Below are 27,131 nucleotides of genomic sequence, written 5' to 3'. Positions count from 1 at the left end.
ACATAATAAGATTATCGCTTACTATTTCGAAAATGTTTAGATGCTCTTAGTACATTTATGCACGTAGTTTGATCACAATTTAACATGCCTAGGAAGATAGGTATCTTCATAAACCCCGCCTAGAATGATCAATGGGGCTACTAACTCACTTGACAGTGCAACTTTCCAAATAGAGTATTACTCCGCGGCCTCCGTCATGCTTTTACTCCATCAAAAAGCCTGGGCGGCATCACCATGGTTAATCCGGGATAGTGACATCCAGAACCTCTTCCCCCGATACTATGTAATCAAAATCCGGGGTATTAGACAACATGTCAATCGGCTCACTCGGGCTAGAATTAGACCGTTCTGCAACTATAAATTAGTGTATACTACATCGCCAAGGACATAAAACGCGGGGTACGGGGCCACCTCGGCTCTTCAGGTCTAAGAGTTCTTCATCCGCAGGGTTCCTAGCTTCGTCAGGGAAATGATATTCCAACCAAAGGCTTGGCGGGAACAGAAAGAATGTGAAGTAAAGACTTGGCGATGATAGAAGGAATGTGGGTTTCGGTATAGCTCAGACCGACACTAAGAAAGATCTGCCCGTCGCGAACAGACTGCAAATACTTCAATGCGGGGTTAACTGCCGTATTGAGTTGATATAAATGATGAATTGAGATGGCTATGTATAGTTGCGCTAAAAAGTGGCTTCAAGGACCTATGTATCCTCGTAGACAGCCAAAGCAAAATGGCTCTTTCTCTCTCACAAGTCTCATTCGAGCACCATCGGACCGCCTTGGGTATAGGAGAGACATCCCCTAGAATATCCTGGCGATTCGATGGTCAAGTTTCGGACTGGTACCAGGAATCCTATGATATAGAAGTTCAAAAGGCAGGAGGAGCTCCAGAGACTTTCCATGTGGATTCTGCCGATTCCGTTCTTGTTCCATGGCCAAGTGATCCCTTGCAGCCAGGAGAACAAGCCACTGTTCGAGTGAAGTCCACTGGGGGTGATGGAAAGCCTAATACATCATGGTCAGAACCCGTACACGTCGAACCAGGGCTACTTTCCCCTGAAGATTGGCGAGAGGCGGTTGTTTTGGCGTCGGATCGAGCTACCGAAGTTAACGAAACCCATCGACCCATTTACTTTCGAAAAGATTTTGCTCTCGAGCAGGATATCTCTTCAGCAAGATTATATGTCACGGCCCTGGGACTCTACGAGGCTCGCTTGAATGGTCAGCGCGTCGGTGACCATGTCCTCGCTCCCGGTTGGCAGTCGTACACTCATCGTCATGAATACAATACCTACGATGTCACTGATCTTCTCAAAAATGGAGAAAATACCATTGGAATCACGGTTGGTGAGGGATGGTACTCAGGACGTTTGACATGGAACAGCTATCGAAATATCTATGGCGATACTCTAGGCGCGCTTTGCCTGCTTGTAGTTACCGACTCCAGCGGTTCAAAAACTTACATCCCGAGTGACACCACATGGAAGTCAAGCACAGGTCCCATAATTTCATCCGAAATATATGATGGGGAGGTGTATGACTCTAGGTTAGAGCAGAAGGGGTGGGATTCTCCAGGTTTTAACCAGTCGAAGTGGCTGGGTGTGCGTGTGCTCAACTTTTCCAAGGATGCGCTGGCAGCCCCAGATGCGCCGCCGGTAAAGCGTATCGAAGAGCACCAACTCGTGGACGTATTCTCTAGTGCTTCCGGAAAGACAGTACTAGACTTTGGACAGAACCTGGTAGGGTGGTTGCGGATTCGTGTGAAGGGACCAAAAGGGCAGAATATCACGTTTGTTCACACCGAAGGTACGATAGAATGATGATTCAATCCTAGCTTCGTGCTAATTGTTTCGATTAGTCATGGAAGATGGGGAGGTTGCAACTCGTCCCCTCCGCACGGCAAAGGCAACAGACACCTTCATTCTGTCCGGTGAGGAGGATGAGTGGGAACCATCATTCACATTCCACGGCTTCCGATACGTCCAAGTCGAAGGCTGGCCAGATGAGACCAAGCTTGACAGCGATGCAGTCAGTGCAATCGTTGTTCATACAGATATGGAACAGACTGGATTCTTTGACTGCTCTAACTCGCTCCTGAACCGCCTTCACAAGAATATTCTCTGGAGTATGCGCGGGAACTTTCTGAGTATCCCCACTGATTGTCCCCAGCGCGATGAGCGCTTGGGATGGACGGGTGATATTCATGCATTCAGCAGGACTGCAAACTTTATCTATGATACAACTGGCTTTCTTCGAGGATGGCTACGGGATGCGCGTTCGGAGCAAAAAGAAAACAACTGTAAGTGCTGCCCCCTTTGGTGAATGAAAAGCGAGTGGTACAGGCTGACCGGAGTTACAGATTCACCACCATTTGTAATCCCGAATGTGATGGGAGACTCTACGCCAACATCGATATGGGGCGATTCAATCGTGGCAGTTCCATGGCAACTCTTCCAGTCCTTTGGAGACCAAGACATGCTGCAGGAGCAGTATGCCGGAGCTAAAGATTGGATTGATAAAGGAATCCTGAGGAACGAAGTTGGGCTGTGGAATCGTTCAACCTTCCAGTATGCCGATTGGTTGGATCCGAAGGCACCCCCGGACAATCCAGGCGATGCCACGACTGATAAATACCTTGTATCCGACGCCTATCTGATTCACAGCACCGAGCTTCTGGCTAACATGTCTGCTCATCTATCTCATGCAGACGATGCAGAGAAATATGCCAAATCACGTCAAAAGCTGACCAAGGCTTTTCAAGATGCCTGGGTATCTCAGAACGGCACCATGGCGAATGAGACTCAGACAGGTCTTACGTTACCACTTTACTTCCGACTCTTCTCTGAGCCTGAACACTATACTTCTGCCACCAATAGACTTGTCGACATTGTCAAGGGCAATGAGTATAAAGTTGGAACAGGATTTGCCGGAACTCATATCCTTGGTCATACGCTCTCTGAATATGGAGCGGCGGATGCATTTTATGGAATGCTGATGCAAAAAGAAGACCCTGGCTGGCTTTTCCAAGTCGTGATGAACGGCACAACTACATGGGAACGTTGGGATAGCATGTTGGCAAATGGCAGCGTGAACTCAGGGGAAATGACATCTTTCAATCACTACGCTGTTGGCTCGGTGGGAAGTTGGATCCATGAGAATATTGGAGGATTGACTCCTTCCGAGCCAGGTTGGAAGAAATTCAACGTTGAAGTGCGTCCTGGCGGCGGATTGACTGAGGCTACAACCAAGTTCACCAGTCCATATGGTCTTATATCCACCCATTGGGAACTGAGCAAGAGCCAAGGAGATGGAAATTGTTCTAAAGAAGGGAAATCGTTCCATTTGGCTGTTGAAGTACCCCCTAACAGCAAAGCCACCATCTATCTTCCTTCTTCGGGCTCTTCTACAAAGAGGAAAATCGAGGTGGGATCGGGAATGCACAGATACAATAGTTGTGTGGCCTAGTGTCATGTCTTCTGCTATATCTGCAACTAATTGGACCATCTTTTTTGCTACTTGGACTATGGATATGGACTTGCGCAATAAAGAGTAGTTTGTTTTGGTCATACAGATTTATAGACATTTGGTCTATGTCATAATTACAGTACTGTACTTTAAATTGAAACTACTCTTCTTTCCGCCGTTCTTTCCGCCGTTCTTTCTACCAGTTATCTCTACTATCTCGATGTCTTCGGGCTAATAGTAGAAACTAGAGCTAACATATCAATCAAAGTGGTCGGTAGATTAGAAGGGTCAGCCGATCGTTGCTGGTTGCTTTTGGATCCTTTGGCACTTCAAACATGATATCGTAGTCTTTCGTCGAAGAGTATCTTTCCTTGAGTCTCTGTTGAAGCCCGGCCCAGATGAAAAGAACGTTGTGATACATGTCAGACCGAATGACAAAAAACTGAACCGGATACTCGATACTCTGCTTGACGAAAGTATGAATACTGGTGGTGTGCCTGAGAAGGTGAGAGCTGGCTGCACGTGACGCAGCTCTGTCTGAAAGGAAATGCCATCTAATCAGAAGTATTACAGAAATTCGGTGATAGCGGAGATATGTAGATACTTCTGCGTGATACTTGATTCACGCCACCGTCGAAGAATTGATGTTGCTGGAGACTTTATTACCATACAGGACAGACAATTCGAAGGATCTGCGATACAAATGGCTGGGGGTAGGTAGTATGAATCGTTGGGATTTGAAATTATGTTTTATCCTCATGCAAAGTCTCATGACTTTTGCTAGATATAGAATGTTATTGCTGTTCAAGTATCACAGCTATCGTATGATATCATCAGCTAATGTAAACAGTAGAGCATAAATTCTCGGGAACGGCAGCTTGGGGCCATTGGATCCGCGACTTAGAAACGAGTACACCGAGGTACTTCTGGTGATAATTCTTTTTGCAGAAGGAAACACCAGCCCACCGAATATAGTTAGATGGCATACTAATCGCCTGATAGTGTTAGGGTCGAGGTCTTGATTAAACTGACAATTTGAGCTTGGGCTCGCTCTGAAGTGGAGATAATCAACTGTCTAAAGAAAGAGAAGCAGCTCCAGTGACTCGCACGCCTTGGGGGATAGTATAGAGGGAAAATCATAATTAGTATCAGTGGTATACGGTCTGCCTTGAGAGGCACCGACTGGGAAATTGTAATAATTGCGATCCTCCGACACATGCCCTTGAGAGTAAATAGCATATATAGAAGCCGAGTCAGCATTATCGAGATCAAATACTTATTCGGAGACACTCAACAATAGATAGAACATGAAGCTGAGCCGAGAATATTGCACCAAGGAGAAACATATGGAAAATGTCTTTTACCTGTATCACCAACGTCCAATTTATCACCCCGGAGGGTCGAGTCGAGGCACTCACGGAGACAGAGGGAGGAGAGAAGTGATTTGGGGGAGGGCTCGCATTATATCGCACTTTAGTCAGCATCGTGTATAATGAATCTGTATCAAGAGAGACTCACCGGACGTGAGAGATGCAAGAAGATGTCGAGGTGTGTTGCACTTTGGGAAAAGTACACGGAGAGATCTATAGCCAGTACCATCATCACACAACTTATCTCGGGGATTACTCACGTAGAGAGGAAAAGAGAGAGAGAGAGAGAGAGAGAGAGAGAGAGAGAGCATTTCATCTCTAATCCATTGCATCACGGGAGTAGCAGAAAGGAGTAGCAGAAAGGAGTAGCAAAGGGGAGACTCAAAGTCAGCATCATCAATACAACCGTCTTTCAAGGGCCCTTAGAAACGTACCTTGTGATGGTCTGACGGCGTCCCCAGGCCCGACCCTACCACCCAACCGGGGCCTGTCCCTGATTTTCTTTTTTTCGATTAGGTAGAAAAGGCACTGGACAACGAAACGGCTGGAATGAGAGCAAAATCTGGGTGATATCCACCGGTGTAGGTCCCTATGGCCAACCGTCTGAAACGCAAGCACACCGCGTTCATGTTGTCCGCTCAACGGTAGCTCAGGAGCCTAAGAAGCAACTAGTCCTCCGGTTTTTCGTTGCTGCATGAGAGTTCGCACTAACTTGAGGAATTTGGGCGGGCGTTGCGAAAGCTCGCTCTTCGCTGGGCCCCGGCGAGTTGGTATTAGCCGCCATGATTGCTCCCATGGTCGTGACGCTGGGGTGGCTGGCTGGTTGTAAAAGCGCTTCAGCACCGAAATGAAAGAAGGAAAGTATGACATTGCAAATATATAAACTAAGATCGGTGGAGAAAGAAAAAAGAGAAGATTCATAGGGATTCATTAAGGACATTTTGATTTTTGTGTACATCTACAGGGAAGGAGCAATTGATATCAAAAAGTATGCTAGGTACGCTGGGGATATACAGTTGAGGATTAGGATTATACCTGCCTACTTGATATTGGAGGAATACGAAAGTGAATTACATATACCCATAGAACAGCAATCCTCGGTCAGCGGTATATGTTTTCTGTATCGGACGAGAAACAAGACCGTCTACGAGGAATGGTGGAACAGCAGAACCACTATTTTCTTCAAATAGTACCGACAATGGGATCTTGAATATAAGATCAGATTCCCTTCAGAGATGGTATTCAGCTGTCCGAAATTTTATCGATTTTTTGTACAGCGAATTTCACACAGAAATTTCAACTGGTATTATCGATACTTCAGATATGAAGATACTATCCTCATCTGTTTCTGTAGACATACGAAAAACTCGGAACATTTTCCACCCTGCAAAAGGATTCAGAGGATATTCAGATTCTGGCCGGACCGCTCTGCGATATCCCTGTCTTTCCAGGTGGGAACGATTATCTACATATGTATTCTGGAGTCTTTGGAGTTCGGGGAATTTCTGGAGATCACAGATCTCTACACCAAGATCCGCCTCCATTAGACGATGTCTGGAATGCCCCCGAACAGGATACTGTGTTCTTTCATATTTTTATCTGTTTATACACTACTTTTTTGTTTCTCTGTTTCTTTTATATCTTTCTGATACCAATGGATCTGCAATATCCATGGGCCGGCCCAGCTGGGCGGTCTATGGACGGGTTATGGGTAGGTTTTTCAGAAATCGGTCCAGCCATGGGCTGTTCAGATACCCAGCGCCGGCCCATTTGTGGGGCAAATTTGGTATCTTGGCTAACATATATAATTTCATAGAAACTTGGCAGTAATGAATGGTATTATCGATTTTTTGATCTATATTGGTAGTATCGTCGTCGATCATCTTCGTCCATCTGCATCTTCCACCTCCAGCAAGTATTACTGTTGTATAGGGCTCAATAGGCGCAATTAGCGCAATAGAGAAGTGTTGTTAGAAGAATCATTGTTTTTAGTGATAGAACCACTAGTTATATTTTTGATTCGGCTCATTAATATGTATTTTGACTGAAGTTACGTAAAATTGTATGGCAGAGAATTTGAACAGGTTAATCAGCTGTATGCTTCCCTAGATTGGCAAAAATAGTAGGTACTATTTTTACCAATCTAGGTAGACAGAGCAATGGAGAGTGTGGTTATTCTGAGAGTAAATATACTAATATCACTGATTGACTGCACCGGTGGTGGCTATAGAATGCCGTACTTAGTCCTCATCCCGTATCGTTCTTCTATAGTAGTCCCGGAAGCTCGAAATTCTCATATCTCAGCTGTATGCAAAAGCGGCACATAGAGTAAAGTAGTGGGCCAAGTGTATACTCTGGATTTATTTCTTGGTGACCTTCAATTGATTAGTACTCAGTGCTATGTACTATGTATGTTGTGAAGAAGATCTTACCTTCCAAGAATGCCAGTATCGGTCTGGCGCCTGTCCGTAGTGGAGCAGGTCCGCGCTGTTTTTGCAATCGGTGTCACTGTCCATAGAAAGACAAAGACCGCCGCAGTCGTTCTTTTGGCACAGTTGGATATCCCACTCGGCGGTTCCATCTGCTTCGCCGGCGGACCAGGTTTTCGGGGAGTCGAGATTTTGACATGCCTGCTCAGAACTAGAGCCGTATGATGAGTAGCCACCAGCGGAACAGCCACTCTCGTCGAAAAAGGCGATACCCCATCGGCCTGCGGCCACAGTGGTAGCAAACGCAAAGAGTGTAGCGGCGGAGATGAAGCGCATGTTGTAGGATGTGAGTTTGGTTTTTCAAGGTATTCTGGGATTAAATGAAGAAGTCGATGATTGAGAAATGTAAAGCAGCTATGACGGGGGTATTTATACTATTCGATTCCGGATTCACGTTCATAGAATCGCCAACTCATAGTACTATGAATAGGTAACTATTCTTTGTGAACAAGCATGTATGGATCATGGGCTCCGCTTTTTTTTGGCCTTTGGGGGCCAGTCAGCCCACGTTCATGCGGCTCGCTCTGCTCACCAATTGTAGTAATGATATGCATATACTAGCGTCCTGCAACAACTTTAGGCGCTGATCTATAGGACCAGGCTAATCATCTAGGGGAGGTCGCCAGACGATTAGCCTGGTAATTGCGAAGACTCCCGAGTCTTCGCAATTCTGGCCAATCGGGATATCACCATGATTATAAAATCGCCACAAAGCTATCCTAATAGCATTCCTTTCGGTATTGGTGCCCACTGGGAATAGTAATTGGAGAATCAAATTGGAGATGATTAAAATTTACAGGAAAGCATTATGCGGTATTTTTTAATTCTGATCACGAGGGCAATTTCAGCAAAAAGTGCTAAGCCTCGTGTTTCCTGCTTTTTGAGAAGAAACTGGAGAAGAACAAGAAATGGCATTCGAATGAAGTTGGAAATGACACGTGTACTGGAGACGAGCACATATAGGAATGATAAATATGGCCTCCGATAAGCAGACAGGACATGGTTTCAGCTTAAGAATAATAATTTTGGCATAGACCGAGACCGATGTGAACGTGATCTGAACAGCCTGAATAGTTTGAAAAGACCAATCCTTGAATGAGGCGAGCATGACCTGCTCACAGTGGCTAGTACAACACTATACAAAAGACCACAGGCTGTATATTATGAAGCTTTTCGTCCAGGTATAGATCATGTGCGTGCACTGAGTTACCATTTTAGCTAGGATCATCAGCCCTACGCTTCAAATCGCGCCAAAAAAAAAAAAACCAATATAAAGCAAAGGGAAAAAAAAATTCAATTATCAAAACTACCTGAATCAAGACAATCAAAAACTGTCAACAATAAATAAAATGAACTATTTAAGCCTCCTCAAACTCATCGGGGGTTGGGATTGTCAGCCCCCACGAAACAGTCTCAAGATCCAGGAGATCATCCGAAGCTGACGCTTTGCCAGAGCCGAAGCTCCTCAAGTCCCATGAGTCCACGTGTTGAACACCATCTAATTCGCTGCGGAATTTGGTAAAAAGCTCTTCGTCCAGCTTCAGGTACTCTCGGTGATCCTGGGGCCAATCACCCAGGCGTTGAATCGCAAGCTTCATCAGCTGGAGGTGTGACTGGATGTGATCCTTTTCAGCGCCATTGATGTTGACGGTAGGGTCATTCAAATCAAGGCCATGATGAGAACCATCCAGGCTGGACTCAAGGCTGCCATCCATGTCAACGATATTGGGGTCGAGGAAGACACGCAGAAGGTACTCGTGCACGCCCGCAATTTTCTTGTAGATTCTCTCTGCCATATGCTTGCCGTTTGTGGAGCTTTGGAGCTTCTCTGCAACGCCTGTGTAAAGTTGAGACACCAGGATTGACATTTCCAGGGTGCTAGGGTGACTAGGACCATTTACACGGCGACAGTTGTACAGAATATCCTCTGCCAGGCGAGCTGCCTTCCATCCATCTTCGGTGAGATAGCGTGCCAGGATATAATGACGGGCAAGTTGAAGGGTGACTCCAGCACCCCAGACAGCCAACTTGCTCCGGTTCTTCCAAAGGCCAGAAAGAACCCAAAGCAGCAGCTCATACTGCTTCTGTCGCCCGAGCACACCGATGAGAAGATTCAAGTTTTCCAGGCCAATATGAGAGATGTCGACATCAAGTTCACGGAGAACACGAACTGCCTCGGGAAGGATTTGAGCAGATGCATCGGCCAGCTGCTTCTTGGCGATGGCATCGACAATGCTAGTGTGACCAGCAATCAAGAGACCAGAAACCAGGATATATTTGACACCTTCCTGGCGGCTGAGCTCATCATTGCCGGCGGAAAGATAGTGGAAAGCACCGAGGGCGAGGTTGGCTGCGCTTTCATACTGATTCTCTCTCAGGTATTCCTGAATACCGTAGTAGCTAGCGACACCCACGGAGCGGAGGAAATTGTCAGACTCATGCTTGCTAAGATATCCGATAATGGTTCTCAGGAGCGTCTGAATCTCAGCGGTATCGGTGAATTGGATGCGTTGACCCTCCGTTGCTCGGAAGAACGCGACATAATCATCGTACACACTTTCAGCGATAGACTTGTCGCGTTTGTTCTGAATCAACAGAGCATACAGATTAGAAGCAGCCTGGGCAACCGAGAAGAATGAGCTCGAGCTTGATGATGACAAAGTAAGTGCACGGAACTCCTCGAAGTAAAGATACTCAGCAGTCAAAGAAGCAAGAGTCTCAACTATAGTCGAGGCCCGATTGACATTGAGAGTATGCTCAAGTTGAGCTAAGAAAATCAGACTCTGACGACCATGGGCCAGCTCAAGCTTGTGAGTCGTCGAGCTTGCCGTAGCTCTCATGACAAGCTGACGGTAAATCTCGTTCGACAAGGCATGTGCTTCAGAAATCTCCCCGGTGGCAAGATAACCATTCGCAATGGTAGTGGCAGCAGAAACTAATTGTGTCGACGAAAGCTTGGTCGATAGCACCTGAAAAGCCGAACTATGTAGCTCCTCGTGAAGGGTGATCGAAGTCTCCTTATGCTTGGAGCAGAAGGAAACTATCTCTTCCAGAGTGGACAGGGTTTCATGCGAAGACCAGCTGTGATTCTCGACGAACTTCTCAAGTCGAGATATCAGAGTGGCCTTTCTCTGCCCGATCTTTTCAGACGAGGTTAATGACGAGTGTAGACCATTTAACTCATCTTCTTCCCGAAGTCCGTCGATCGTGGCACGAATATCGTCATGATCAATCTCGCTTGATTTGATCTCGAGCAGGTCCTGATAAAGGTCGAACGCGAGGTGTTTGTTCACCTTGGTCTCCTGGTATACCACGGCAAGATTCAGAGTGGCCTTGATAGTGATGGATTCTGTGCGCCCGAAGAAGCTTTTCACCTTTTCGTAGTACTGCTTGGAGATTTGAACGATAGAGTCATAGCTGATTTGGAACTTGCGCAGACACTCGGTGTACCGGATGAAAATCGTATGAACGTACTCAGGATTCTTGAGATACGGGTGCTGCTCGGGGTCCTCTAGGAATGTACTGAAGAGCAGGCTGTACCAATGACGGAGGTCGGAGTAACGGCCTTGTCGCCATAGCTCATCCACAACAATCACAAGATCGTCAATTGCCTTAGGATTACAGTGAGAGTGACCTTTGTTAAAGACCTCAATGATGCGAATATAGTAGTCCACGAAGATAGGACGAGGATGGGATAGCCGGGCCAGCTCCCTTAAGAGGTTAACAACTTCTGGACTGTCCTGGCTATAGAAACCGTCGTAGTCATTCAGCTTCTCCTGCTGGATTGCGAGAACGCGGTCCAACAGAAGAGATCGCTTATAGAGGTTGATAATAGAGGTTGTCACCTTCACGCGCGTCTGATCATCGACGGGTCTAGCGGAACGGACAGCGCGATAGATGCGAATGCGGATATTCTCCTCTTCAGTGAAACGGCAACGATATTGATAGCAGTTGCCCAGTATTCCAGCAAGCGTCACACAGGTGTCAGTGAACTCCTTTGGAAGAGTAACATCATTGATTGAAGAAGAGAACAGTGAAGGCCACAGCCTCCCAAGGATCTCCTTGACGATGCGAGTAGCATCGTTCCAGCGATGCTCAGTCGTGTACAAGTCAACTCTTTTGAAAAGGGCATCGAGCGTGCTTTCTTGCATACTGGTTTGTGAGTGACCAGAGATGATTTCTATCAGAGTTGTCTCCGATACTGTAGACGATGACGAGCTTGCATGCTGGATAATACTCTGATGTGTACTGTGTATAGATTTTTCAATATCAGAGATAGTCGATTCACTGTGCTTGGCAGACTTGTAACATCTCAAGATTTGCTTGAAAATGCTGTTAGCAGCAGTGAAGAGATCAACAGTCACCATGAGATCAGCAAGCTGTTGGAAAAGTGACACCGTTGAGTTAGATACAAACAGATTGCTGAACCTATACTCTTCCCAAATGCTGTTGAGAATGGCGGAAGACTCTATCTTCCGGTCCTGGCGTAAGAGAAACTGAGAGTACACGACTGCTGCCTCAAGCTTGACTTGCTCCCAGTATTCAGAGTATTCAGTCAAGCACTTGCTACACGCGTTTTGCCAGAGATGAACATAAATGTGCTCGGCCTTGGTAAAAGAGCCATCGAGAACATACTGCTCGGCCTTTTGAAGTAGAGTTTGGACCTCGAGCTCCCCACTGGTATCATTCGTCGTCTGATCTTGCCAGATTTCTAGAGTAAATTCAAACTGAATATCTTCTGTGGGCTGTTCACCTGGACGAAGGACAACTTTGAGCTCATCGTGGGTACCATTGTGATCATAATACCCGGTGATCTTCTGGATCTCCAACTTAATCTCGTCGATCTTGGACTGCTCTCGAGTAGAATGGTAATGGCTGATGAGGGAATAGTATGTTTTGATGACAAGGTCCGAGGTAACACCATAGTGAATCTTGTAACACGAAATCAGAAGCTTGAACATTTTCTCCCTTCGTGTCGAGATGTCCATCCCTGTATTGATGCTCTCGGGCTTTCCAGTCAAATCAAGGAACAAGATTGCCAGATCTTTAGTCACCAATTTGCGATCGTCCAGAAGGTTGTCAGGGAATTCAGTCAATTCGTACACCAGAGAGGTAGCCCTTGAAGTCTGACCTATGTCATTGTATAGCTTGACAAGGTTTAGGACTGACTGCAGAACAATAGGGCTATTAGATGAATAGGTCTGGCGTATCAGATCCGTAACAGTAGTCTGCAGCTGACACCTTTTCGGTGTATCTTGGTTCTCCCACAAGGAAGCCTGCAAAAGGAGGAAGGTGATGGACGAAGGAAGGAATTTGGCGAAGTCTTTGAGGTCTCCGGGTTGTCCTCCAGAGGTGTAGACATCTGATTGTCTCAGATAGAACGGCCAATAGCGCACCGCAAATTCAAGAAGAGGGTTTTTAGAACGAAGTGTTCCAGAAACGTGGGAACTGAGAGGATGAAGTGACATTTCCTGCTCTTCAGTGACGGTGTTTTTGATGTAGACCAGCAAACGGGTGACAAGGTCGTGATGGCGATCCTTGATGTGAACCAACCTGCCCTTCGAGGCAATATCCAGAATAGCATTTCGAATGAGGCCGTGACGAAGGTATACTTGGCCATTGTCGATGACAACGAGAGACTTCACAGGGGCCAGAATTTCGCGAGGACTGATGGAAGTGTGATCGCTCAGCGTCTGCGTATCGAGCTTGACTGAAGCCAAGGCAGAGAGCTCATTGATAACCAAAGGACGCTCTGTAGTGGCCAGCCACAATAGCATGTATTTGGTGTCTTCAGAAACATCGCTGCCTGACAGGGAATGGGTGACAAATTCGGTGACACTAGGCTTCTGTTGCACGAGGGCCTCAATCTTCCTCTGCATGCCATCGGCGGTGGTCTCGTGGCAAGCAAGCTTGGTGGCCAACTTTGCCCAAAGGAAGGAGCCTTGGGAAGCCTCTGTGATCTGATCAATGAGAATTTCCTGTCCCAATTCAGGGATTGTGTTGAATATTTTGGAAGAGCTCGATCTAGGGCCGCTCAGGACTTTTCGAACGACGACGGAGATATCCTCGAAGACCCGGTTCGCATCGACAGACAGACTCTTGACTTTCCCTGAATCGGCCTCCGAATATTCTTCAGTACCAAGGGTGACAAGCTTGACGTTGTATGCGGTCTTGACTACTCCTGAAAGGCGCTTGAGAAGACTGTCCTCGGAGCAGGATGCTTCATCCAGACCATCGACGACAATGACCAGTTCTTTGGCGTTTGGCAGCGGAGCGGCAAGAGCATCCTCTACCGCACTCCACAGAATGTTCTCATACTTCCCGAAATCGGTGATGGAATAGCATGCCTTGTGTGCACGATTCAGGATCTCAAGGAGTCTAACGTTACCAATTCGCTTCTCAAAAAGCTGGAAAAGAATGGTTTTCGCGATCGAAGTCGGATGAGTGGCAGCAGGGATACGAGCATCTACACGGGGTTAATGGGTATTTCCCGACTGAATATGTCCAAAATAGAAGATGACTCACTGATAGGCACAAACAAAGCCATATAGCCACTGTTCTGGTCCGAAACACTGTCGACAATGACTGACGCCAGGATAGTCTTTCCGGATCCAGGCTTACCAGTTATGGACAGTGTTGTTTGTGGGCTTTGCAGGAACTCCGAAAGGAAAGGCCCAACCCATCGACAGGTCATCTCCTCGCGCTCATATGCAAAATGGGAGGTATTTTCGGCGAGGCGGCTGAGAATGTGGTCTTCGGGAGCTAGCCACGAGCGAATCTCTGAGATATCCGATCCTGTATATATAAAATTTACTAGTCAGAATTGTTTCAATCATGCAAGGGCTCAGAGGAAGTCATACTTGAGAAAGAGGCTAAAGTCTCACGAGAAAGTTGGTGCTCCCACATGGCTTCAGCGACATATTTACAAGCTTCACTGAAAGAAGTCACCTGCTGACTGCAGAATTCATAAAGGTCAATGGTGACAATCTCTGTTCCTTGAAGAATTTTTTCCCTGAATGTCTTTGTGACACGAGAAACTAGTTCCACCAAAGCGAGGAGAGCGGAAACAAGCTGCCTTCTGATGTCCGTCGAGACATCAAACAGCTCTGCTCGGCCAAGAAGATTCGAAAGATTGGCAGAAAGAGAATAGAAAAAGCCAAACGAGGTCATCAATGCCTCAGCATTTGTTTCGTTTTCTTTCCAAAGACGCAGAAGCTCGCCAACGCAAATATAGGATACAGTGGCAGCTGCTCCGCTATCGTCTCTAATAGCCTCGTCGAATTCATTCAAACGACCGACGAAAAGCTGGGCCCACGAGAGAACCTTGTCGCTAGAACTTCCTTCAGGAGGCATGAAGTTCATACGCTCATTTGAGATCCAGTCCCTGATACTTGGGGCATCAGTCATAGCGGGGAAAAGGGAGTTCCCATACTGAATACCACCATTGCTATGGAACTGTTGCACAAGGCTGTTGATATCTGCATTGGTAGAATAGAGTTTTCGGATAATGCCAGACTCGCGGCGCTGTGAGAATCCACTGCTCGAAAAGTTGTCGCTTTCATAGCGAACAGACATACCAGATGTCTGTCGAGATTTGCCGGGCATGATAGTATACAAAGTGGAATTGATGTCTCCGGGGACCGGAGAGATAATCCCGGGGGCCATCTTGATCGTGTTATAATCTAAAGATTCAAAGATGGTCTCTTAAATAGCCGAAAAAAGGTATCATGAAGTCTTTTCCAGACAAGAGGGCGTTATATAGGAAAAACAAAAACAAAAATGGAAAAACGGGGAAGATTGTTGTATGCGGGCGAGAATGACCGATTGATCCAGGGGGTTAGGAGACTTTTATAGCAGAGATGGAAGCTTCATCTTCTCGTTCGCAAGCTTAGCTCCGTCTACTGAAGGCTGGGGTGGAATATCTTGGGTGGACATACGTCAGAGTGTGTCCCCGGGGATATGGTACAGTCATGAGCTGAGCTACTGCATCATAGATCGAGGTCAGCTCGTTCTCCACCGTATTTCTCACAACATTGACGTATGAGCGGATCTTCGCAGCATTATTGAACATCATTGTACTGGTCAATGGCATTCCAAATACCTAGGGTCGGTGCGTTCTGCCTATCCTGCATGCATGACTTGCCAATCTGTGGTTTGCCAATTGAGTTGGAGTGATGAGATCGACATGGATATAAGACATTGGCGTATTGATGAGAGGATATTCAAGCAGAAATCATGAGTGATTTTCCCTCGGTGATTGGAGTATCCTGGGCAGTACTCCTCATGACAAGCAGCAAAAGAGGGGAGAAGACTTGGTGGAATTAGATGCAATATCCTGCAAAATGATATCAATAGTCGAGGGCACCTCTCCACGTGTATGTTCATCGACCCAGTCGATATCCTCCATGGCCAGCGGGCACGGGCAAGATCTCTGCTTCCACGCTAAATCCTTCCTGGAACCTGTCTACCCAGCTCATATCATAGATGATTTCAATATTTCAGGCCTCCGTTTTTTTGTTGGGGACCTCTTATTATAGATTGGAATGATCTGTACACTCTATCATGATCCACGAACGTACCGGGCCGGCGTGGTGCGGGTATTAGACGGGCCAGAGTTAATAGTTTCGGTATCCAGTAGGAAGTCTCGAAGTAAGGCAAAAGTGGGAACTAACTCTGCCCAGACGAACTGCCGATCGAAGGCATGCGAACCAGCCTTCACAATTCACTTTCAATAGGAGCACGTCTCTTCTTCTTGCAACAAACCCTCTTTGCGCGGGGTTGGAGTCTGTCAGCCGTAGACGATCGGTGATGGCCCGTCATGAACTACGATGCAGGAGCATTGACGCAGAAGTATCCACTGACTCTGCTGCTCCGCGATAATTTCCGAGGAGAAGGTCTCCCTGGGCTGAAACGAGGTTTACTGTAGTGTCGAACATTTGAATGGAAGATCATTCAGAGCCCGGCCCATAAGTTAGGAGTATTCCTGGGATGATAACGAGGTATTTTGATCGTCATATTCAGCAGGTCAAGAAGTCGTGGCTCTGCATCTTCATCTCCGTCGTGGAAATAGCGCATATGAAGACGTCAATGGATAAAAGATCGTCAAGGGCAACAAGCGAATCGGGAGTTATGTACATTAGCTTGTGGATTATGCTGGTGGAGCTGACGGGATGAACAGGTTCGGCAGGGCGATCAAGTCCATCTCACAAATCTCAAGAACGGCAGATCAATTGGAAAAGCACAGAATTAAGGCGGAGGTCGTGGAGGTTGGAGAGGAGAAAGTGGATGATGTGGTGAGCTGAGGTGGAGTTGTCGTCTCCGCCGTCCATCGTGCCGGAGCCGAAGCCGGTGGATCTGAACATCCTCTGGCAAATAAAAATAGTTCTTCTCGATCTACAATCTGCAAGAAAAGCGCATGGACACTTTTGAATGCTAGGTCAATGCTATACCCAGACTTTCCTTCAACTGGTTGAAGCGGCGTATATGCAGGCGTATGTATGAGAATGGTCCCTTGGGGATACCAGAACCATCGATTGTCACTTTATCATTATTCACAGGAAAACGTCGTTTGTTTACGTCTTCTATGGAATATCCATCTTTGGGGATGAGTATGTTTGAGGAGATCAATGTTAAAAGCAATGGCGTTGCGTTATCCCTCAGCAATTCCAGGCAGTTTGCTGATTTCAATGGAGAGCAAGCCTACCAGCTACTAGTATAATAGTTGACAATTGAAGATAGAACTATACACTGCTTTACAATTGAAGCCGAGTGGAATTTGGTTTTCACTAGTTCAGAACACGGTCAATAGAATAGTACACTATACTCGCCACATGTCCCAAACAACAATCTAGCTGGTTATGAGAATCAACTAGAGATTATCTTCTCTCCATCTTGATCGCATTCAGTACCCATTCCATATCCAAGTCCAAGAATTTCACAGTTTCCAACTCGATTGTGGGTCATTCGTGGTCCCCAATGGTCACCAAGCGAATTTGCCTCTGGTCTAACGCATCAGCTTGCCTCGTACTTTTGAATGCCAAGGTCCTCATTCCCTCCGGTAAGAAAGAACGCATGGAGAGGAAATCTATTCAGATCTTCGCGAATTGCCGTGTCAAGGTGTCTACAGTAGCTTGAAAAGGTGAAGCTATAGCCAGGCGGAGTCAGTCATACCTATGAGGTATCACAATTATAATACTTCGCCGTATTAAACAATGCTTTATTACCGGTCTTGATGGCAACCCATATCGAAATTTATTACCTGTTAAATTACATTATGTTGATGGCAGCAATTCCCTGGTGTCAAAATACACCCTGCAGTCAAGACGAGATTGATGTCTTACACTGTCGTTGGAACGACAATGTAAGAGGTTGACTGTGGCGAGATGTTTGATGTTACCGAGGAGCCAATGCTATGTCCGTGGTTGGAAAGCTGACTCTGAAGAATACTTGATTTACAGGTGGTGATGAACGTGCAAAGTTGGACTTGGGTGTGATGTGGCTTCATCCATGAAGCCACATCATGTACTGAGACGCTGCTATCCGCTTACAAACTAGAGGGTATATTTTCTGGAATGTAATTTAATAGGAAATAAACTTCGATATGATCTAGTTTGTAAGACGATAGCAGCTTCTCGGTAGACTTCTACATCTTTCTGAAAAGGCGAGCTACGCTGATTGACAAATATTTTGGGACCCTTTTTGGGAACAAAGTCTAATGCAGCACAAAATTTTGCAAGCCAAATTTAGCAATAATGATAATGCACTTATGGGTATTGGGGCTGTCGGGGTAAAAGTGACCATGACTATGTCTCACTACTCCGGGATAGGAGAAGGACGAGGTCGCAGATAACTGGGAACGGCTGTCTATGAACAGTTCTCTGAAGATGTGCGAAATTCTACTGATGAAACGATAGCAATAGAAAAGCAGCAGATCCCCATCTAGATAGAATTAGACGTGTACTAGTCTGATCTAGAGTCAGTGTCATAACTTCACAATTATCATGGTTGTGACCATGGATGGTCTGAATTCCCATACGACTGCTGAAGAAGATGCAGATACAAACCAAGTTGTGCTCGATGTTTATTTGTGGTCAGGCTGTAGTGGTACTATCTCTAGTAAAGGACACATGCGAAACCACTCGTTTATAGTCAAACGTGAAGATAAATGTTGACTTCAAGAGTCCCGTTTTGGAGTTCAAGCATTGAACTTGATACCCGGGTCTTCTCCCTACATGAAACTTTGGATTAGTCGAGCCCGTGAACCTCATCGTTAGCCCTCTAAGTCTATCATAAGCCTCGCCCTTTCGTGTACGGCGACACCATGGGGATAAAAATAAGAAAAGCCAAGATAAATAAATAAACAGGTCATTTGGAGTAGTGTAGGCTAAAAGCCGAAGAGAGAAACACATCTACGTATGGACTTTTGACCATGCCCCTGAAAGACCGGCAAGTTGATCCAATAAGAACGGGTCAGAGATCGTCAGCTTGGCGATATCTCGTCAACACGAAAACCCCCCCGCCTTAACTGATTTGTCAATCTTACCACGTACACATACACATACACACGAGTCCGTCATCAATATGAAGAATCCAATGCACAATCCATTGCCAGCTTCACTCTCTAGTACCCATCCTATATGCCCCTGTTGGGTCTCACAAATTAACAGCTCTAGGCGAGTGCAAAAAGGCCGCGGCAATTCTTGAATCTTTCATCAACCCGAAGCTAAATATCGACGGGCAGATTCCTCGCAAAATTTTTGAGGGTGCAAAGGTAAGTAAACTCATCAAGAGATTCTCTGCAACCCGCTGACTCGTCAGGGAATCGCAATTTACACAGCATTTCGAGTAGGCTTCCTGGGCTCCATCCGTTTTGGCTCAGGGTTAATAGTCGCCCGACTGCCCGATGGTAGTTGGACCGCGCCGTCAGCAATAGCAATGGGTGGCGTCGGTGCTGGAGGTCAATTTGGCGCCGAGTTGACTGATTTCGTATTTGTGCTCAGCACGGATACAGCCGTGAAGACATTCATGCAATCTGGTTCCCTAACCCTGGGAGGGAATATTTCGATGGCTGTTGGTCCTGTTGGTCGCAGCGCCGAAGCCAGTGGTGTGGTCGGGACTAAAGGTGCTGCTGGAGTATTTGCATATTCAAAGACTCGTGGCTTATACGGTGGTCTAACGGTCGAAGGGGGCGTTCTTATCGAACGTACAGATGCGAATAAGAAGATTTACGGGCGCAAAGTTCATGCTAAGGAGCTATTGAGTGGATCCATCCCATCGCCCCCAGAAGCGGAGGTTCTCGTGAATGTTTTGAATGGGAGTTTCTTCCAACCTGAGTCTGCCCAGACAGGAGATCAAGAGCAATCCGTTGATGGAGCTGAAGCTTCTGCACATCCCGCTGAGACAAATCAACCCGTCGAGACACAACAGCCTGTCGATGCACAGCAAACTGTCGAAACGCAGCAGCTACAAAGCTCTTTGAAAGAACCGACCCCCATTTCTGAGCAGCATAGAGAGCAAGCGTCCCAGAACATCGAATTAGCTGATACTGATATACATACCTCTAAGCCAAGCCTGCAGCAATCGACATCCGCCGACGAAAGTGGGCCTGCTCGGGCGAGTGGTTCTCCCGAGAATCATAAAGAGGCTGCGAAGTAAGGATAACAAAATATCCATGCTGGAACAAGATATCACAAATCACATTCCATAGTCAGAACATGATTCTACATGTATCCCTTCCCGGGCATTGAAGAACCGGTACCAGAGCACTTGGATAAAACAATCAAAAACTTTATTTTATTAATAGCATCCAAGAAACTAACAATAGATGTGATGTTCCATCACATAATATCAGCCTTTGACTAAGAGGCTTGTACTGCATCTACACCTCGGTATTCAAAGTATTTGCACCACTCAGGGTCATTAATCAGATCATCCTTCAAGCTCTTCTCATAAGTAATAGAGATCTCCGGGCCTTCATCTGATTCAGGAGATGGGTCGCGCGATGGGTAAATAATGATGACACCTTGAGTAATTTGATCAATCAAATGGCGATATGTAGCTGGTTTACCAAAGCCAAAGTCTGCATTCGAAATATTCGCATCACGATGATCTGTCTGAAGCACCGACATTGGTGGGAAAGAATCAATGCGGAGATTGAGTGAGCTTTTGTCTCGTACGGTAGCCACCACATCCAATGTTGCGTCTAAAGCCTCCTGGGTCATGCTGTTGGTCATCTGACGGACATATATAGCAAGCTTGGAAAGGGGCCACTCGCTAATAACCTCATTTGCAGTCGGTGGAGTCACTGGGGCTGTAATAGAGAGACTTGCGGACATAACATTGCGCTGGATACGAGGTGGTACCTTTGGACTGTGCATTCGTCGTCGCATATCAATGGCTTCTGACCAGAAAAGAGGTTCCGAGAGGTTGGGTTTAAATACTGGTGCCCTTAAGCGAGTGATGATGCGCCATATGAACGCAGAGAATGCATCGTAAGTCGAGATCCAAGCCTCATTTTCAGTTGGGTGTGCAAGCTTTTTCAATTCCGCTGCTTTGCTCTTCGGTAAATGGAATAGAATCATTTCAGCTGGGATATGGTCGGGATGTTTCTCGGGCTTTGGGGGTCCTTCGACGCGTTCGTTCACAGGTACATCTGGTTTCGTAAGACGAGATAGATCTAGGCAGTTCATATCCCATGAAGGTCTAGGCGTCCAGTTCATGATTGAGAAACAATTTTCAGCAAGCTGATGAGTGAGACCAGCCCAACCCATAACATCGTTCGAATAATGATGATGATGCATAATGAATACAAGACCACCGCGGATGAAATTGGCCTTGTACGACGCGACAACAGGATGATTTTCAGGACGGGCCTCCGACTTTTCCCCATATGTCATTGGGTGAACACTCCAACGTTTGATATTGCCGAGGATGGAGGTACGGTAATTGCCCTCATGGATGTCATCAAAAGATGGATAACCTGAGTCTTTCTCATCTTCGAGGGAGTCCACCCATTGAACATGAAAGCTCACCGTACTATCTCGCTTTTTGACAATGGAATAGCCCTCATCGTTATCTTTCTCAATAGTACCGCAGAGATGTCTTGTCTGGCTGAGTGTCATCTGAAGACCTTGTTTAAGGACCTCGACCACTCGTGCTTTGTCGGCGTCGTCGATTTTGAAAAACAGGGCATAGTTATTATAAACACAAGGAGCAAGATAGTCCAGAGTCGAGAGCCTGAATCGCTCTTCTTCAGGGTCATTTTCCCAACCCAATGGGCGAAGTTCAAACACGGTTTGCTTGGGCATGATGGCAGCGATCCTAGATTTGAGGGGCAACGTATAATTTTATAGATGAAAAAGAATTAGGCACAAAGGAGTTATAGGTGTGACATGTATGGGAATAGCCCCCACGTTGCTAGCATATGGCCAAAACACCGATGATGATAACTAACCCCCTTCAGTACTGATTGACACGGGCTATGATCATCTAGTCCAGACTAATCCTGGGATTGGAAACTTCTTATAGGATGTCTCATTAGTGGAGCTATACTTAACGGGGTAACCATTCTGTTGGTGGGTCAAATCCTGGTAGGACGTTGACACTTTTTACTAGATATTCACTTGTCAGTCTCAGTGGGAAGAGAGACGAAGCAAATGAGCTGTGATCTGGAACTTGATCTGCATCCTTCTATAAACTTCTGATTCGAAATATAGAGAAGGGCCAATCAAGCAGATCGTATGCAATAAAGAAGGCCAACGATGTTTCAGCATCTTGAATGCGCTAAAAGTATTGTCTTACGTTTGGGTCGCAGACTAGTACGCACTAGTCAGCCTTGAACAATGGTTAGCTACGGTGCTCTCTATGTGACAGAAGCAATCAGTGCAGTATGGTGTATACAAGTGTTGTTAAAAGAAACACCAACTCGGGATCAATCACTTTGATATCGGCCTTTCACCTGATAGATAAATAAGATTACACCTTGACTAATCTGATCAATCGAATACAATATGTCACCGGTATGCCGAATCCAAAGTTGGGATTTTGCTGAGGTTAGTAGTACGGGTTCCATGGCTTTGGTATTTATATCGAGGACTTCCTCGGCGATGGTGAGGAATTTAACTCTGAACTTAAAGCGTGCTTGAATCTTCTCCAAGAAAACGACTATAATAAGTCTTTTCAACTGTAAAACATTCCGTGTTCTCTTTACTTAATAACCAGATTTCCACACAAGAACTGTTCTATTATCTCCTCTGCTATCACCCTCTGAAAATGTCTGAATTATCTAACCATAGTCTTCCGACATACGAACCACACCATCGAAGCCAAGATAATATCATATTATCTAAGTAAAGTAAATAGGTATTTATCGCTTTCATTCATAATAAAAAATCTTTCCGGGAATTGGTACGGAAATTAGACGATCTTACTCCTAACTTTGAAATGCTTTTCAATAGATCTTCTGGAGACTACGCCAGGCGCCCAAAAGGTTTGGACTATTTGCTTCATGGGCACCAACTACTTGATGAATCGGCAAGTTTATCCAAAAAGGGTGCAAGTATACACGAGGAAAGGATATCACAGGACCAGGACGAGCTCTATGTTGCCATGCGAAAGCTTTCCAATACCGAACTTGATTGTATTCTTGCTTTTCTAAGAGAGTGCTGATAAGGCATCATGAAGAGGAGACATAAGCATATTTTTATCTGCTTCTGTGATATTCTTGTATCTTTTTTTCATCCCAATATCAAACATCCACACTTTGCTCTATATCTCACCGTATTCTAAAACAGCGAGTAAATCTTTATTTTTCAATTCGCGGATCACCCCGGAGAGATAGGCAACTCGATGAATTTTGAACACCGAATACGAATGATGCAAGCACGTAATACTCGTAGATATGCTTCATGCTCTATGCCTGTACAGGATTTTGCACCACCGGATATCTAGGGTAGTTGGGCTTGAAGACTCTCTGACAGCGACTGTTATACGCACCAGTCTTGCCTATCACAGTTTTTAACTCATGTCCCGGGACACCCACTCTTGCCAAAGGGCCATTGACAGGCCGGGCCTGCTCCCACCCAGGGCCAGCTGCAGGGTTCTTGATCCAAGCGACAAACCAGCGGTGGATATGATCTGCAAGCTGCTGCTCGTCCTCGGTGACACCCTCTAGCAGTGAGAAACACTCATTACCACCATGGAAAAATGGCACTTCGCTGCCATGCGAAGGTCCAAGGTTGGGGATTGGCAGAACATTTGAGTAATTTCCAAACCAGCGATATATCCAGGTGGGCTGCTTCGCTGCACGTAGGTCCACCAGCGCATCTGTTGCACAAAGGAAGCGGGCATCGCCATAGGAGGATCCACTCATAAGAGAGACAGAGGAATAATCATCCTCTTGATAAGCAGAGATGAGTTCATCCGTAGGCACAAAGGCAAGGTCAGCATCGAAAGTGTGAATCCAGGACGAGAAATTTGTGTTCTCGCTGCCATAGACGTAGCCAAATATCTCGCCTTCCTGGTCGGAATTTCCTACCAGTAAGGGCAATGATTTTGGATAATGACCACCGAGAAAACGGTCTGTATAGTTGGAGAAGCGAGTGATGTTGTCTATTGAGGGCGCAAACCACGTATTCAAAGTCGAGTTGAAAGAAGTCGTCTGGAATGCATATGTATCCGCCTCACGCAGACAATCTAGAGTGTAATTTTCGGTTATACAGTTTAGAGAAACGCCAGAACTCAGCATTTCCTTCACTGTCTGCTTCAACGCAACACCTGCAGGTGCATAAGCAGGGCCTGACAGGGTGTTGGCAGACATTTCAACTGCACCCGCTAAGAAGGTTCTAGGATGATTCCAGAGATAGTGATCAACATGAACTCCGCCAGAAGAATGTCCACCTAGTACTATGCGTGACTTATCACCACCAAAGGCTATAGTTTACGAGGTCAGCTTAATTCCAACGTACTAGGTTGGGAAAAGAGACACTTACCCTCGATGTTCTCATGAATCCACTCTAATGCCAACTCCACGTCCAGAATGCCAAAATTTTGAACTTCTCCCTGAAGTTCTGGTGCATTTGGCGAAGCATAAATGCTCTCCCGGTAATTGATGTTGACATAAATTACGCCATTACGCGCGAAATTATATCCTTGCCATTGAGCATTACTGTTGCCGCCAGTGACCATGGCACCGCCATAGATATAGACCAACACAGGAAGACCTTTGCCCCGACGCGGAGTCCAGATATTGAGGTTCAGGCAGTCTTCGCTCTGGTTGGTGATTGCTGTGCCAGACATCACCTGGGCACATGAGGGCCCATAGGCACTCGCCTCGAAATGGCCATTTTGAAACGAAGTGATAGGCTGGGGAGCTTTCCAACGATTCTTGCCAGCTGTGGTCTCGGCGAATGGAATGCCTAGGAAAACGCTAGTATCATTTTTGACAAAGCCCTTCACGACTCCCTGCTGAACAGTGATACTGGGCGAGGAAGATTTGTGTTGGTGGTAAGCGATGGGTTCTGCAAATACAGAAACCAACACTGTAGTCGTAAGGGTTAGCACCCATTGCAAAAGAACCATGATCCCAAGTATTTTCAGGCCTTGAAATGGTCGTTGAAACGGAAGAGAAAAGTTCAAGTTTCAAATTTCAAGCCTTAGCGTGGTGACTAAATAAGACTAGCGCAAACGCTTATCATATCGAAATCAATCTTGAAGCTATACAATATGGCATTTCTTATTGTTTGAAATCGAAGACAATGTAAGGATTTGCATTTTTAGCTCAGGAAACTCCCCCCCCCCTAGCTTTATTGAGATTCAATATACCGCATTCAATATACGCAATCAGTGCAGTAAACGAGTGTTATTAGAAGAATCACTATTTTTACAACTAGAACCACTATTTTGATTACGTCGATCATTGTTCCTTGAGATCGAGATGACCTAAATGACTATATATTTCCCATATTTCTATCACCTTGCATGATCAAAGCATATTGAATTGTACCTCCGATATTCTGGTATGGATAGCAGAATCTCGGCCAAGTAGATGGATCTACTTGGGTAGCTACACTGTATTATGACTAATACCTTATAAAATTAGATTACAGAGAACTTAAACAATTTAATGAAATTGATTCGCCTATATTCGGGAAGATAATGATCCAAGCAATGAAAAAAGGTTCATCTAACGACACTCATAGACTGCATCGATTGCGTCCATTGAGCGCCATAGGAATCTCTACTATGGTCAGTAGTTCTAGTCACGATAGACCTTTGGGATTAGTTGATTAAAGCCCTTGATAAAATCTGCTTGTTATAACGTAAGTATCTTTCTGTATCCTTGACTATCGGGTGAGAGTCCGATATCAAAGTAATCAAACCACAAGGTACAAAGATAAAAAGACCGGGCAGAAGCCCGATTAGTCGAGAACCTGCTTATATCCTCTTTAATTTCCATAAATTATAGCCTCTGAAACACCCTCTCAGACAGTTCTATTCCACCCCTGGAAAGCTTCCTCGAAACAGAAAACACGCTTGGACACGAAGCTACGGGCGATCTTCCGTTGGTTATCTATATCTATTCGAGGTAGAGAATGATTACGAGGAGTACGTTCAGGCTATTTCTCTTGGTTCCAGTCTCTTAGCTGCGATACGATACGGATAGCCGATATAACAGTTTTCAGCTATAAAGCAAAATATAATTATGGCGTCTACACGATGTCAGGCGGACGATGCAGTGACGGCGACCCATCAATCGTTGTCAGAATCCGAACAGACAGCAATATTGAGGGCTGGTCTGTGAATGCTCCTCTGGGAAGTGACTACTTACCCAGTTCACTCACAGGAGAGATCGCTGCATTGAAAGAGTTGGGCCGAAGATTATCGGACTTGATCCTCGGTCTCCTGCCTTGATCAACACAGTGATGGATCGAGCAATAATGTCAGGTATGGCAGCCAAGTCTGTCATTGATATTGCTTGCTGGGATATACTAGGCAAATCCTTAAATTTGCCGACATATGTTCTCCTGGGTGGTTGTCTAACTGAGGAATGTCCTGCTTTTTCAGTCATCGGGTTTGGAGAAATACCGAACGCTGTTCAGAAGGCCAAAGCCAAGCCTGATAGAGGGGTGATAGCTATGCAGCTTAAAGTCGGAGATGATCCTTTGATTGACGCTCGGAGGGTCAAAGCCATCCGAGATGTTCTTCCGGAAAGTGTGAAGGTTTGGACTGATGCGAATGCCAGTTGGAACCTGGACCAGGCTCTTGTATTCGCCCGTGCTTTAGGCCAGGAGATTACCATCCCCATTGAACAGCCCTGCCGGTCACTTTCAGACTGTGCGGAGGTAGGCCGCCGTACGGGCTTACCGATTATTCTCGATGAATGTGTCTTCACAATGGCCGACCTTGTGGCCGCACACGCAGCAGGAGTCACCGGGGTAAATATCAAGCTTTCGCGCGTTGGGGGTCTCACAAAGGCCCATATTCTCCGATATGGTGCCGTCGACCTTGAAATGATGGTCAATGTCGATGATACCTGGGGTTGCGCTCTAACAACAGCACAGAACCTCCAGTTAGCCGCCTCGACGCGTTCTGATCGACTGCGCGCTGTCGAATTTTTCGCCGAATGGACGAATCCACTGGTCTCGGAAATTCCACGGATGAAATCGAACGGCCGCATCAACCCGGTCTCTTTACCCGGTAATGGATTTGGGCCTGTCAATGTCGAATATTTGGGCGAGTCACTACTTCAGATCACTGGATAAGCCAAAAGGATTGCATAACATGGCAATCAAAAGACCGCATTGAGAGAT

The 27,131-nt window shown here is 46.0% G+C and overlaps 8 protein-coding genes across 8 annotated transcripts; 4 read left to right on the top strand and 4 right to left on the bottom strand.

The window, feature by feature from the left end:
- Window positions 1-730: 730 nt before the first annotated feature.
- Window positions 731-3,464, top strand: N7469_001741 (uncharacterized protein; the record flags this gene model as incomplete). The annotated part of the gene is made up of 3 exons (XM_056640661.1): window positions 731-1,805; window positions 1,858-2,298; window positions 2,359-3,464. 3 exons carry the CDS (start codon window positions 731-733, stop codon window positions 3,462-3,464), a joined length of 2,622 nt encoding a protein of 873 aa, XP_056506418.1.
- A 3,730-nt stretch (window positions 3,465-7,194) lies between these two features.
- N7469_001740 (uncharacterized protein) lies at window positions 7,195-7,599 on the bottom strand (the record flags this gene model as incomplete). The annotated part of the gene is made up of 2 exons (XM_056640660.1): window positions 7,195-7,239; window positions 7,267-7,599. 2 exons carry the CDS (start codon window positions 7,597-7,599, stop codon window positions 7,195-7,197), a joined length of 378 nt encoding a protein of 125 aa, XP_056506417.1.
- Window positions 7,600-8,681: 1,082 nt separating this feature from the next.
- Window positions 8,682-14,988, bottom strand: N7469_001739 (uncharacterized protein; the record flags this gene model as incomplete). The annotated part of the gene is made up of 3 exons (XM_056640659.1): window positions 8,682-13,789; window positions 13,849-14,118; window positions 14,184-14,988. The coding sequence occupies 3 exons, from the start codon at window positions 14,986-14,988 to the stop codon at window positions 8,682-8,684; spliced, it is 6,183 nt and encodes a 2,060-aa protein (XP_056506416.1).
- Window positions 14,989-18,903: 3,915 nt separating this feature from the next.
- N7469_001738 (lipid-binding SYLF domain-containing protein) lies at window positions 18,904-19,977 on the top strand (the record flags this gene model as incomplete). The annotated part of the gene is made up of 3 exons (XM_056640658.1): window positions 18,904-18,946; window positions 18,996-19,093; window positions 19,141-19,977. The coding sequence occupies 3 exons, from the start codon at window positions 18,904-18,906 to the stop codon at window positions 19,975-19,977; spliced, it is 978 nt and encodes a 325-aa protein (XP_056506415.1).
- Window positions 19,978-20,180: 203 nt separating this feature from the next.
- On the bottom strand, window positions 20,181-21,629 carry N7469_001737 (Transferase; the record flags this gene model as incomplete). The annotated part of the gene is made up of 1 exon (XM_056640657.1): window positions 20,181-21,629. The coding sequence occupies one exon, from the start codon at window positions 21,627-21,629 to the stop codon at window positions 20,181-20,183; it is 1,449 nt and encodes a 482-aa protein (XP_056506414.1).
- A 1,604-nt stretch (window positions 21,630-23,233) lies between these two features.
- N7469_001736 (uncharacterized protein) lies at window positions 23,234-24,900 on the bottom strand (the record flags this gene model as incomplete). Its single annotated transcript, XM_056640656.1, has 2 exons — window positions 23,234-24,252; window positions 24,312-24,900. The coding sequence occupies 2 exons, from the start codon at window positions 24,898-24,900 to the stop codon at window positions 23,234-23,236; spliced, it is 1,608 nt and encodes a 535-aa protein (XP_056506413.1).
- A 1,137-nt stretch (window positions 24,901-26,037) lies between these two features.
- Window positions 26,038-26,232, top strand: N7469_001735 (enolase C-terminal domain-like protein; the record flags this gene model as incomplete). Its single annotated transcript, XM_056640655.1, has 1 exon — window positions 26,038-26,232. One exon carries the CDS (start codon window positions 26,038-26,040, stop codon window positions 26,230-26,232), a length of 195 nt encoding a protein of 64 aa, XP_056506412.1.
- Window positions 26,233-26,258: 26 nt separating this feature from the next.
- On the top strand, window positions 26,259-27,083 carry N7469_001734 (mandelate racemase/muconate lactonizing enzyme family protein; the record flags this gene model as incomplete). Its single annotated transcript, XM_056640654.1, has 1 exon — window positions 26,259-27,083. The coding sequence occupies one exon, from the start codon at window positions 26,259-26,261 to the stop codon at window positions 27,081-27,083; it is 825 nt and encodes a 274-aa protein (XP_056506411.1).
- Window positions 27,084-27,131: the final 48 nt, after the last annotated feature.

This window comes from Penicillium citrinum, assembly GCF_028827155.1.
Source record: "Penicillium citrinum strain IBT 23319 chromosome Unknown utg000001l:1.0-4955037.0:1.0-4956770.0, whole genome shotgun sequence".
Classification (NCBI taxonomy): Eukaryota; Fungi; Ascomycota; class Eurotiomycetes; order Eurotiales; family Aspergillaceae; genus Penicillium; species Penicillium citrinum.
Note: the sequence above shows the minus strand (reverse complement) of the source record. Positions and strands in the feature narration are given on the sequence as shown.